At 46.3% G+C, this 13,703-nt stretch overlaps 1 protein-coding gene across 11 annotated transcripts in view; it reads left to right on the forward strand.

Moving 5' to 3' along the window:
- UNC13B (unc-13 homolog B) overlaps positions 1-13,703 on the forward strand; it is a 250,006-nt gene that overhangs the window by 156,786 nt on the left and 79,517 nt on the right. For all 11 annotated transcript variants that reach the window (XM_089498312.1, XM_089498261.1, XM_089498289.1 and 8 more), the window contains 4 exons: positions 160-234; positions 2,113-2,332; positions 8,053-8,280; positions 8,664-8,805. In XM_089498312.1, coding sequence (XP_089354438.1) covers positions 160-234; positions 2,113-2,332; positions 8,053-8,280; positions 8,664-8,805 — 665 coding nt within the window. The remainder of the gene's footprint in view (positions 1-159; positions 235-2,112; positions 2,333-8,052; positions 8,281-8,663; positions 8,806-13,703) is intronic.

Consider the following 13,703-nt stretch of genomic DNA (forward strand, 5'->3'; position numbering starts at 1 on the left):
TTCTGCATCCGCCTCAAAGAATTCAGGCTTACTGATATTGGCAGAGGTGCTGACCCATTCCCAGACTCCGACCCCATCCCATGTAGCCCCCATCTTGATAGTCTGTGAGCCTCTTTTTGGAGTGTGCTTCAAATTACTGTGGCTTCTGTCCTTTCCCAGTCACTGGTCCAGTCCCGGAAGGCCGGCATTACATCAGCGATGGCCACCCGAACTTCTCTTAAGGATGAGGAGCTGGTAAGGAGCAGAGGGTTGGCTTTTCCTGTTCTGGGAAGGGGGCGGGGACGGGGGTTCAAGTGGTGCTCAGGCTGTTCTTGGAGTACAAAGTGGCACACCGCAGGGCCCCCATTGAGAGAGAGAGACTGCCAGTCAAGGCGGGTAGACTTGGGCACAGAATGAATGGCTGGGGAGGAACTTCCACCCTTGTCAGCCAGGAGAGATCGAAATAGCACGAAAAGGGTGTGGGGGGGTGGGGGCTTGCTTTGAAAAGCACAAAAAAGAGTTACATTTGTTCCCACAGAAAGCCATTACAGGAACAATTGGGGGGGGGGTGTTATTAATTATTTATATGGGCCTGCCAAGAAAATGCAGCATAGGAGGAGATGGAATAAAATAGTTCTCTGCTAAAAGGTTTGGCAAGAAAGCCAGTACCAACTCCTTGCCTGGCCTTTCAAAATGCCTGTTCAGGGCTCACCTTTAAGCACTGCAGCAGCTCTGAGCAGGGTGGCAGGGGGCTTCCCACGCAGTGCTACCACCTCAGGGACAGAGGTCAGGAGTGCACGGTTGCCATGAGTATCATGGACAGGCCTCTACTTGGTCTGAGCCTCAGTGGGTTGCACACCATGGCTCTGGTCTTACTTTCCAGGCAGTTCGCAAGGGCTGGAAAGGGGCACTCCCTCCCCCCCCCCCCCCAGCCTGGAAGCAAACTCAGAGCTCCTCTGGGATTAAGGCTGGAATCTTGGGGACTGTCCACAAAGGCCAAAAGGCCCATGTCCCCCTGGCCTTACATTGTTCTGTTTGGATGACGCAGGTCAAAACCTAGGGGCCAGGATCAGGCCAGATCCTGGCAGACTGGATGTGGATCCAGGTTAATGCAGATCAAATTGAACCCCGTTTGTCACAGGTTTTTTGCAAACTCCATGGCAAAGCCAGTTAACTCAGACAACCCTGCTTACTCCTTACCTTTGTTCATCAAACTCACTAGTGCGTAAACCCCTGTCGCAACGTCTAATGCAGAAATGGGGCGCCTGGGCATGTGGATGTAGCCAGGTATCCCGTTTCGACATCAGAAGCAGTGACAGGGATCTACTCATGAGCGGCATCAATGAATGGAGGTGAGGAGTGTGTGGCAGTACCAGATCAGTGGCACAGGGATGAGCAGGCATGTAAACACCTATCTGTCCTGGGAACTGATACAGGTTAGCACCTGGGCCAGTAAAGCCCCAGCATGGCCTGTCTGTCCTGTCTGCTCAGCCCCTTGATGTTCTACATGCACTAAGTTCCCTCACAAGTGAGGCTGTACTTTTTGGGCTATTGTGTAGTGTCTGTAGTCAGTTCATGGTTGCGTAAACAGACTTCCACCAGTGTAACCAGTTCCATATGCAATTGTGCCTTCTTGGATGGTGTGTAACCTCCCTTCTGCATCCCACTTGATTTGTTCGGACTTCAGAAACAACAAACACATTAGGAGGTACATAGATGATTGCACATTGTCGGCATTCAGCAAATGGGTGGGGACAGGGCAACCAATGTGTAGTTGTGGGTGCAGATTTGAGTATGCATGCTTGACATAGGAGCTATCCCTCCATTTCCCTCACTCTTTCTTTTTTGGTTTGGAAAATACAACACAGAACTCAGCCTTGATGCTTGGACACTAGCTCCCATCAGCCCCAGATGGCCTCAGCACTGCTGAAAGAGCTGTGGTTTAGCAACATCTGGTGGGCCATAAGTTTATTACCCCTGCCCAAAAACCTGAGGGTTTGGGTTGCTTTAGAATTGTTTTGGAATTCTCTCCCAATGAGTAAATGGAAATTATTTCTGGAAACACTAGTGCCAACAGCAAAACAGTTAAGCTTTGGCGTTTAGGGGGTGACTTGTCATTTTGTTTTCTTTCAGAAATCCCATGTCTATAAGAAGACCTTGCAGGCCTTAATTTACCCCATCTCCTGCACAACGCCCCACAACTTTGAGGTGTGGACGGCCACCACCCCCACCTACTGCTACGAGTGTGAAGGGCTGCTGTGGGGCATTGCCCGGCAAGGGATGCGCTGCACCGAGTGTGGGGTGAAATGCCACGAGAAGTGCCAAGACCTGCTCAATGCCGACTGCTTGCAGAGTGAGTGGCTGCACTTGTTTCTGGGGGGTTGGGGTGGGTGGGAGTGGAAGTGATCCTTGGGATCTCATGCTTTTTCTGGGGCAGGGAGCACACACACACACACCAAAAAACAACAACTGAGAATGCCCAGAGCTTTAGAGGGAGAGGAAAAGAGGAACAATTCTCAGGACTTGGAGATGTTGTAGTGAAGGGAAGAGGAAGCTGAACCAACTCTTGTGGTGGCACCCCAGACTCTGGTTCACAATTTGCATAGGCTGTTAGATTCAGTGTTTCCCTGGGACGCCCAAAAGGTCAGTCTCTGAGCTCAAAATGTGCAGAAAATGCTTTTTAATATGTGTTTTTAAAAGTGTATATTTTGTGCAGGATAAGTCCCAAGCTGTAACATTTTCTCACAATCAATATCATTTTCTATGTGGAAATATTAGTTTTGATGCAGAAAATAGTATTTCTTGCACAGAAAATACTATTTTCTGTGTGACCTCCCCCGCCCCCACACACATGCAAATCTTTCACAGAATAAATCCTGTACTGGGCATAGCACTTTCCCACATAGTGTCCACTTCCCACTTTCTTGCAGTGGGAAGAAAATTGCTAACATTCACTTCTTTATTCCTTAGAGCAGGCCTGCACAACTTGGCCATAAGTAGGGCCCAAAATTAAAATAGGCTAAACTTCTTATGGCCACAAATAGCTTTTAATTAGATATTTATTAATTAATAATCATTAATAATATTAATTAGAATTAATAAATATTAATTCCATCCTCTTCCTTTGCCCAGCCCTCTCCTCAAGAAAAAACTAAGTGACCGAGGAGTTTTGTCTGTCCTCCTCCTCCTCTGCCCAGACCTACCTGTCCTTGGGAGAAAGCCAAGCAATGGAGGAGCCTTGAGGGGCGAATGTTTGCCTTTCTTCTTCCTCCAATACCTGGCCTTCTCAGGAGAAAACCAGGTGGAAGAGGAACCTTGTAGATGAGTGCTTGCCCATCCTTCTCCTCCACCCCTCCTTCTCCTTGGGAGAATGCCGAGCAGCAAAGGAGCTTTGCAGGGCAGTGTTAGTCCATCCTCATCCTCTGTCACCACCCTGCCTTCTCCTTGAGAAAAAGCAGGGCGATGGAGAAAACTTGCAGGCAAGCATTTGCCCATCCTCCACCCCCACCCAGTCTTCTCCTTGGGAGAAAGCTGAGCAGTGGAGGAGACTTGCAGAGCGAGTGTTCACCCATCTTCCTCCTCCACTGCCCAGCCTTCTCCTCAGGAAAAAGTGGGGTGGTAGGGCCTTGCAGGTCAAGCATTTGCCTGTTCTCCTACTCCTCTGCCTGGCCTTCTCCTTGGGAGACAGCCAGGCAGTGGAGGACCCTTGAAGTTGTTCCACATCCTTGAGGGCCGCATGAAATTCTTTGGCAGGCCACATGTGGCCCCCGACCATAGGTTGTGCAGGCCTGACTTAGAGAATGAACTTAGCAAAGAATGCCTCACCAAATGACAGAGCTTTACACATGGAACTGGGGGGAAAGGGTAGAACGAAGGACCATTATAATTCATGCACCCACCCACCCAACTGTTTAGGCTTGCTCTTGCTTGCTATCACCACTACTCTCAGAAGTAGAAGGCTTTGTTTTCCTTGTCAAGGGGGCCTTCCTCAACCCCATTCTAATCTTCACTCCAAAACAAACAATCCCCATTGGGAGTAATTAATTTTCAGTGGGCTAGGACCACCATGTGAGAGTCCCATTGGTGCTAGAAAGGGAAGTTATGAATTAAATAGATAAATAAATAAAATTGTAAGGGATGTCGTTGCACATGAAAAGGAGAGGCACTGGTGCAGATTCTGGATTCATACCCACTTGGCTGTGTGCGTTTTGCCTCTGTATGTGGTCCCTGGAACCTTTGGGCCATGTTGTATCTGGAGAGTGATTCAAAGCAGGGATATCTTGGAGCCCAATTTCAGAGACAGCCTCTCAGAGTGCCTCTCAGCTCTCCCCCTTGCCCTTTGCATAATGCTTCTTTGCATTGTTAAGGACAGATATGTTTTTAACAGCTTTGTGGGGGAGTAAACGGAACACCTGTTTTGCAGTGGCACATAAATAGAAACCTCACACATGGGCTGCAACAAGTGCAGCAAAAGCACTGATGCCCAAATGGCAGATCCTGTGGGGAAGCAGAAAAGTCTGACTTTGACTTGGTATGCTGAGATGGCAAGGTTTTCCTGCCCACAACTAGGACATCACAGGGACAGCCTGCTCAAGGCTTTCACTGGAATCCCAACTAGCTTGTGCCAAAAGGCCTGCCTTCTGAATGCCAGGGAGCGAGTCTGCCTCAAGGACTCTTTTTGGGTTAGAAATGTACTTGCTGTTGTTATGTACTTGCTAGAGTTTGGACTGGATGGCCCTTGGGGTCTCTTCCAACTGTAGGATTATATGAAGCCCTAAAAGCAAGCTTTGCCGTTTGGATACAAAGAATTTTAATGTCCTTTTCTTAGGTTCCCTTGCTGTATTTCTTCTCAGCACTTCAACCTTGGGGCAGGAAGATGGTGTGGATCCTGTATAATAATAATAATAATAAAAATTTATTTTTATACCGCTATTCCAGCCATCACAGCGGTGTACATCAAAGAGTAAGACAATTAAAACATCAGCATGACAATAATACAAAGTTAACAATTAAGAACAGTAAAAACCAACAACACCCTATACAAGTGGCTGTGTAGGATAGAATACACAAAAACATTGCCAAGGGGAAGAGAATGACCACAAGGCTCACGGGGGGGAAAGCCTGGCGGAACAAAAAAGTCTTCAAGTTCTTCTTGAAAGCATAGAGGGAGGTGGAAGTACAGAGCTCATTGGGGAGGGAGTTCCAGAGCTGAGGGGCTGAAATAGAGAAAGCCCTCTGAGCTGATACATATTGAGCATCTGGAACTCTTAAAAGATGTCTTTCACCCGACCTGAGAGTGCGGGGCGGATTATATGGGGAGAGGCGGTCCTCCAAGTACCCTGGGCCCAAGCCATTTAGGGCTTTATAGGTGATAACCAACACCTTGTATTTGGCCTGGAAGCGAATAGGCAGCCAATGGAGATCTTTTAGGACTGGTGTTATATATATATATGTATGACCTGGAATCAGATTTCATGGCAGGGCATAATATTTTAACAGCCTTCAGGCAAGATGTGTATGCCCAGTATGAGTCTCCTCATTTGGAGAAGGGAGGGAGGGAGAGAGGGTGCAGTTGCTGGGTCTTCCAAAGAAGAGAGAGTGTTTCTAGTCATGGAAGCAATGAAGAGGGGGTGTCCCTGGAGTCCTTGCAAGGAGGGTGGACCTCTGATGCTGCTGCTCTCCTGAGTCACGCCTCCTGGAAGAAAATCAAGCACTTTCTTTGAGTCAGCAACACAAGCTCATTATCGTTTGGTAGTGCTTCGGTATGGCAGCAGCAGGCTTCAGAAATGGGTGGCTTTGTGTCACTTGGGATTTCCCCCCTCCCCCCATTTTTGCAAACCTTGGAGCTGAGAACTGATGATTAAAGCCCAACCTTCACAAGTGCCAGTTTTGTCATGGGGCTCTCTGTCAAATGTTTTGCGTAGAAGAAGGGGGGAAAGGGGGAGGTATTTTAAATCGCAAGGCCTATTTTAGGATTCAAGAACAAATCCTTTTCAGGCATTACCCTCCTACCTAACAGATGTCCTCCATCTATACCTTCAGTGGGGGGGTAGGGGAGGCTGGTCTTTCTCCATCACGGCAAACAACACTTTGTGAAGAAGGGAGGCTGTGAGGGTATTCCCACTTCCGGTACGGCCCACGCTCCTTTGTAGCACTCCTCAGTCACAACCACATTGTATGGGCCTAGCAAGGAAGTGGGAGGCGCTTGGGTGATCGCAAAGCACCTCATGCTGCTGTCTTTAGGCTATTTTATGGTCTTTTCAGTCAGCTGTATGCATGCCACGTGTCAAGTTACAAAAAAGGAGCATTTCCTTTTCAGAAAATGTCAGACCCATAGGGCTTTAGAAAAGAATCCAAGGCTCATGTAGTCCCTCTGCCACACAGCTGAAGCATCCTGGAGGGATGGGCATTCAGCCTCTTTAAAAATATCAATTAAAGAGATCCCACCACCTTCTGAAGAGTCCTTTCCACCATCAAACAGCCTTTTTTCACAGGAAGTTCTTCCTAAGGTTTAGTTGAACTCTGATTTCTTGTAGTTAGAATCCATTATTTCAGGGTTGTTCATCTCGAGCTGCAGAAAAGCATGTGGTGGCAGCCCTTCAGACACTTGAAGACTCTGTATTGCGTATGAAGAAGTGGGTTTATAACCATGAAAATGCATACTAAAATAAAAGCCAGTTAGCCTTAATAGTGCTGCCGCATTCCCATTCCCCCCTCAATTTTGCCTTTAAATGCTGTAAGAGACTAACATGGCTACTCCTTTGATGTATCATAGCATCACTCAGTCTTCTCCAGGTTAAACAGGTACCCAGCTCCTTTCGCCATTCCTCACTCAGTTGTCTTGGGTTTCCAATTCTGTTCTTCGGCATCTAAGCTCTCCCTTGTTATTTCTGAGCCGACATCTCCAACTCTTGCTTTGGCTTTGTCACAAACAATTGCATGGTTGTGCTTTTGTCATCATTAAGAGCAGGAAGCTCAATCTGTTCTGCCCTTTGGTTTGCTGACAGGTGGTCAGAAAGAGACAGATCTCAAAACTCTGTTAAAAACAGTATGCAGCTGACTGACTTAATGGCTGTCTTCCATTTAGCAGAAATCCTCTACCTACCTAGTTGGATCAACAGACTAAGTTAATACAAAGCTGCTTCATATGTGTTAGTTACTTTGACATTTTCTGTGATAAAATCAAGGTGGCATATTGTCATAGGAGCTCAATGTCATTATAGTCTTAGATTTTTCTTGATGTGTTGGCCTGTTTCCATATTTTGATTCCATCACCAATTGCAGCAAGTCAGATGGGGGGGGGGGTGTCTTAAAATGGGCACCCTTTGAAGTGAATCACATCTGGTATCTATTCAGCGGGAATACTCGATTTGCATTGGGGAAACAGCAAGTCTGGTGAGTTGGGAATGCAGTGAAAGTGGAGTGAAAGAGGATCCATGTCAGACTCAGTTTGCAGCATGGTCTGCACCTTTCAGCCTGTTGGAACAGCCTTCCATTGAGGAGGCAGCTCTGTCTGGAATTCTTTCCCCCTGGGATATTCCTGCTGGGCTCCAGGATCTCTTGAGTGAGGAACCATTCATCCTACCCTAGCAATGTAGTCTGTTCACCAGGGTTCAAGCACAGGGAGTTTTCCCACTACCACCTGGCTTTGTGTGTTGCTTTTAGATTGTCACACACACACACACTGATAGTGCCCATATGAGCATTAGGGGCAGATAGAATTCCTGCACAGAAGACACCTAGTCTAATAAACCAAGCTCATAAGTTAAGGAGGGAACAGCACAGATTTGATGGTGACTATCCTCTTATAACGGCTCCCTAGGAGAGGACATATAATCCGGTAGATTATATACCAAATAATATGAGCAAAGGGGAAGAAGATTGGGCCCTACTTCTTGGCCAAGTGGCATGATTCCTGGATAGGAATTGCTTGTATCCTGTGTGAGAGAAAGTCAAAATATGTGTATTAAAATAAATAATATAGCTACATAAATAAATAAATAAATAAATAAATAGAACAAGAGCAGTTTCAGGCTGACGCTTGCTTATCGATTCTTTCCATGTCTTTCAAAGGAGCGGCAGAGAAGAGTTCGAAGCATGGTGCAGAGGATCGCACTCAGAACATTATCATGGCCATGAAGGATCGCATGAAGATACGAGAGAGGAACAAGCCAGAGATCTTTGACCTCATCAGAGATGTCTTCAGCGAAAGCAAAACAACTCATGCTCAGCAGATGAAAACTGTGAAGCAGAGTGTTCTGGATGGCACCTCCAAATGGTCTGCCAAAATCACCATCACAGGTAAGCAAGGACATGCAAGCCATTCAAGGCCTATGAGGGAGTTGACCAGGCAGGCCCAGCTCCATCAGGTGGAGAGAAGAATGCTGGACCTGATCCCCTCCCCTCCCACCATTCCCTTCTCCTTTTTGTGTCGCATCTTTTTAGATTGTAAGCCTGAGGGCAGGGAACCGTCTGTTATCCTCTCTGTTGTATGCCGCCCGGATTCCCAGTGATTGGGCGGCATATAAATAAATCCTATTATTATTGTTATTATTATTCAGGGTGGGAGTATGTGGGAGTGGCAGGAACAGGAACTGTGCAACGGCAGCTCTTGGACAAGACCTAGAAGGGCCTGCTGTGTGTTTTTCTGTGTGTCATGCTGAAGGATGTCTTTTTGCCTGCAGTGGTCTGTGCCCAGGGCCTGCAAGCCAAGGACAAAACGGGATCCAGTGACCCTTATGTGACTGTCCAAGTGGGCAAAACCAAGAAGAGAACAAAAACCATTTTTGGGAATCTGAATCCCATTTGGGATGAGAAGTTCCATTTGTAAGTATCTTTGGGTTGGTCCCCGTGGCATCTCATTTCTTATTTTTTATTGAGAATGTTTTATACTGCTTTTGGTATATAAAATAGTTCCACTAGCTAAGAAAACGAAAACAGCCAAATAAAAACAAGGTTGTAAAAAGCGGGGAGAAGTCGATAATACTAATATAATGATAATAAATTTGAAATAGTTTAAAATGTTATCAAAATAGAATTCGGAAGGGTATTAAAATGCAGGATGACAGAATACTAATACTGTAAAACAGCAAATAAATAGCCTCAACCACATAATAAATAACAGCAGATAACAGGTTAGGCTGCCAGGCCTCCAAACTCATTCAGATTGGGTGGGAGGGTGGGGGTTCTACCAGATCTCCCAGAAGGGCAAGAGGAAGGAAGATGAACTGGCCTTTCAGGGAGGAAATTCCTGAACTGGAAAAGCTGCTCAGGAGTCCTGCTTAGCTGCATCCTCTCCACCTGCACTGCCCTCTTACAAGGTGAGGAAGCATGAAGGAGGCAGGACCTTGTGAACAGATTCAAAGAAACATCTTCAGATGGCAGCTGGAGAGCCTTCCCTTCCTTATGAACCCTGTTCTGTGTGTATTTTGGTAACTGTTCCTCATCTATGTTCCTTTGAACTCTGAGGGGCCCCCTGTGTGACCTAATGTAAGTAAACTGAGGCCCAACCTGGGTGTGGGGCCATCCATCACATGCCCCCTTCTTGGGTTTCATTCATCACTATCCCAGGACAAATGATCTCACAGGCTTCTTATATCAACATGAGTATAATGTCCAGATTGAAAGAGTCATCATCCTACTCACTTCTGCTTTGGTCAGGCCTGACCTGGAGGAATCCTGTGTCCAGTTCTGGGCACCACAATTCAAGAGAGAGATTGACAGGCTCGAAGGTGTCCAGAGTAGGGTGACTGGGATAGCCAAAGTTCAGGGAATCACCAAGCCCTGTGAGGAATGGTTGAGGGAGCTGGGTATGTTTAGCTTGGAAAAGAGAAGACAGAGAGATAGTACGATAGCTGTATTTAAGTCTCTGAAGGTATGTCATCATCTGGGAGATGGAATGAGCTTATTTTTTGCTGCTTCAAAGACTAAAACACAAACCAGTGAATTCAGTTACAATAAAAGGGATTTCACCTATATATTAGGAAGAACTGCTTGACAGTAGGAGTTGATTGATAGTGAAATGGACTGCCTTGGCATGTGGACTCTCCGTTCTTAGAGGTCTTTAGACAGAGATTGGAGTGCTTCAGTTGTGTAGTCTGGCATGGCAGGGGGTTGGACTAGATGACATTGTGTTCCTTCCTGCTCTGTGATTCTGTGACCACTCAGTATACTACCTGTCTAAATAGCTGGGACATGGCCATTGAGCCCCCTCTGCCCACACCTGGCCCTTTCCCCCCACAGAGGAACCAGACACTGCATGCAGACATTTGTCATGCTGTGTCACACTGGAAGCAGCTCTTTGCATTCGGATGCTGGCGTTTCCTGATTTGGCTGTATAATTTGAATGCGCAGAGGAACACACATCTTCCTACTGTTCTTATTGAAGCATGTTATCAGTCCTTGATTGCTGTGACACAAATGGAAGCACCCAGGCCCTTTCCCTGAGACCCCGGCCTCCCCTGCTCACAAATGGTGGGGGTGATATAATCGGGTTGATTAAGCTCTCAGCATGAAAAAGGGAAGTCAGCGGGACATAGAGAGACGTGAGCCATCCGCTACAGCTTCTTCTTGTTAAAGTCCAAAGTAGGTGGCACCACGACCTCACACCTCCATCCCCTCTGGGGGCGCTGGCCAGCTACTGCCCTGTGTCTTCAGAGCTGTCCAGAGGGGAAATCCCACTGCCCCTCAGTTCCTGGCCACCAACAAATGGGAGATTCAGCCTCTTTTTTTGCTCCCTTTGCTGTTTAAACTCTGAAACCTTTAGCCTATCATAACTCAACCTCTGGAATCTGAAGAACTGGACGCAAGGATGTTAGATTGCCAGGAGTTAATGGCTCCAGATCATGACAGCTTCTCCATATCTGAGCAGTCCTCTCAGCAGAATGTAGCATAGATGCTGAGGATGCACCCCTTTCCATTGATGTTCACAGAAGAGATAAGGAGAGACTTCTCAGAGTATGGTGGAGTCTCCTTTTTTGGAAGTCTTTAAGCAGAGACTGGATGGCCATCTATCGGGTATGCTTTGATTATGATTTCCTGAATGGTAAGGGGCTAGATTGGATAGCTCTTGTGGCTGTTTCCAACTCTATGATTCTATGATTCATAGGTCCCAATATCTTTTAAATTGGAAACACTGAACTATTAAGCACCTGAAACCCCAAAGTAGTTGCCTATAAATCTTTCAGCAGGTTCCTGGAATCCTGTTGCTTGCAGATATTCTATCTCGACAGTTGGCAGTGCTGCCTGCGTTTGCATAGTTTTGACCTTTGGACTGGCTACCATTGACACCTCTGTGTCATACTTCTGTTTGGCTTTGTTTATCTGGATAACTGGTTTGGTGTAACAACTCCTGGGCTGGCAGATGACCTTGTTCCTGTTCCTTTCTTCACCTTGCTGGATTACTTACCTGTGACTGACTTGGACTGGAGTGCCTGCCATACAGCTCCTTGCTTTACAGTTAATGTGAGTGCCTTAGGTCACTTGCTGACTGTAGCATTGGGTGTATACAGAGCCTGCGATGGAGTCCAGTCCAAAGTTCTCAGGGCACCTCTTGGTCATTCCTTAATCTGCAGGTAGCTGTAATGTGTATTTCTAATGGTGCAAGGAAAAGAAAGGAGCAGCCCATAGTGGCGAAGGCTGTAAAAGGCAACAGGCTTCTTACACTCTCCTCCTAAGTAATGGTTTGTCCTAATGGTGCCATTTAAAGCCTTCCCCTGTGATGCTGAACACAGCACTGATCCATCAGAGAGTAAGACTGTGCTCAGGGTAGTGTCACTTGGCTCACCTTACCACCAGGTGTCTTTCTAGCCCTCCAAAACCTCTGAGGGTCCCAGTTCCTTTAGCTCATCCTGGAACATGAGCATTTTAAAGCCCAGAATGATGCTGGCATCTGTGTCTGGAGCAGGATAGAGCAGTCTGGGATGGAGTACGAAACATTGCTCCCACAAAAATATAATAGGAAGTGACTTGTCTCTCAAGAACAGAGGAAAATAGTCTTTGGTTAGTCAGTATCTAATCTTTCTCCCAACATGGGATGCACAGCATAAATTAAAACAAAGTACATCTAAAAAACAATGATGGTTTTAAAATGAAGTTTTTAAAAACAGTTAAATAAACTGTCCTATTAAATCAGTGTTAATTGATAGTAAATAATCATTTTAAAGCATAAATCATGAGAGCAATAGTACAAGATCTATTAAAAGATCCTTCTGCACACCTAGTCAGTTGTGGAAAACTGGTATGAGTGAAAAGGCCCTTTAGTTGCCAGTGAAGAGAGAGCAGGGAGGAACAAGTCTAGCCCCCAGGGCTAGTGACAGTAGACAGACTGAGAGACCCAATTCTAAAGATCTAAAATGGGCAGACTTATGTGGAAGAAAATGCCAGCTGATTCTTCCTCTGCCCTGAAGTAATAATAAAGAGAGGTCAGAAATGTTTGCTGGTATTATTGGGTGCTTTTAGTTTGGGGCAACTTGTGGGCCTCCCGATGTTGTTGGACTTCAACTCCCACAGTCCTGCAATACTTGTGATACAGAGGAGGTGAAGAGCAATACCTTTATTAGCTAGCAAAAATGCACAAAACGTATGCAAACTTTCAAAGTGCCACTGGCTTCTTCATCAAGTGAAGAAAGCTTATTGGAGAGAGAGGATGTGCTGGTCATATTAGAGGAGGCGATTGCTTCTTTAAAAAACATCTCTGGACCTGCTTATTTATCCAGAGATATTTTTCTCTTGTCCTGATCTGAGGGAGAACAGTGTGGTGGTAAAGTTTATAGTTGACACTAAATTACTTAGAAAGGTTGAAACATCAACAGAAAGCACCAAAAGGATTTCTTTAAACTGGGGAAAGTGATGAAGGAGAAAAGGATTGTCATTGCTCTCCTCTAAGTGAATGAGTGTCATTTTTTCTGAGTCACCAAGTGAGTTTCCATGACTGAGTGGATATTTGAACCCTTGTTCTCCATAGTCTTAGTCCAACATGCAGACCACTACACCACCCTGGCATTTAAGAGATTTGCCTTTTCCTTCCTCTGAAGCTGACCTGCCCAAGGCTACCCACTGGGCTTCATGGCTGAGCTGAGGAGATTCGAACTCTGGTCTTTCAGATGTTTAGTCCAACACTCACACTACTACACCACTCTGGCTTTCTAAAAGGATTTCTTCAGAGATCACCCAGTGGGTTTCTGTGCGTGAGCATGGATTTGAATCCAAGAGTCCTAGTCTGACACTCAAAACACTACACCTTGCTGGCTCTTTGTCACAGATGTAACTGAACTAGAAAAGTGGTGTTTGGCCTTTTCTGGTTGGGGTTGCCCTTCCCCTTAAAGAGGAGGTCTTGCAGCCTGTGGGTGCTTTTTGGATCCAACTTCTGATGGATGCCTAAGTTGCCTCCATTGCATGAAGCTCTTGGGCTGGTCTCGCATGTGTCTCTTTGTCCCACTCTGAATGGTCCTATCACAAACATCCAGACTTTGGTCCATCCAGACTCAGTGACTGCAGAGCATTGTGCTTCAGGTTGCCTGTGAGAAAGATCTGCAGACTTGGATTCCTTTAGAGCCTGGCCGCCAGAATTTTGGCTGGGGATTAGTCGGTTTGCAGTTTGTTCTATCCAGAGTACTGCTCTGGACCCTCAGTTGGCCAGTTGAGCCAGTTGGCTGGGGATGAGGGACTGACCAAAGATGCCCTCCAGGTCTCTTTCAAAGGGATTAGAGAGACTTCCTGGTCTT

Source organism: Sceloporus occidentalis, unplaced genomic scaffold (assembly GCF_023333645.1).
Source record: "Sceloporus occidentalis isolate IW3139 unplaced genomic scaffold, rSceOcc1.0.p SCAF_1, whole genome shotgun sequence".
NCBI lineage: Eukaryota > Metazoa > Chordata > Lepidosauria > Squamata > Phrynosomatidae > Sceloporus > Sceloporus occidentalis.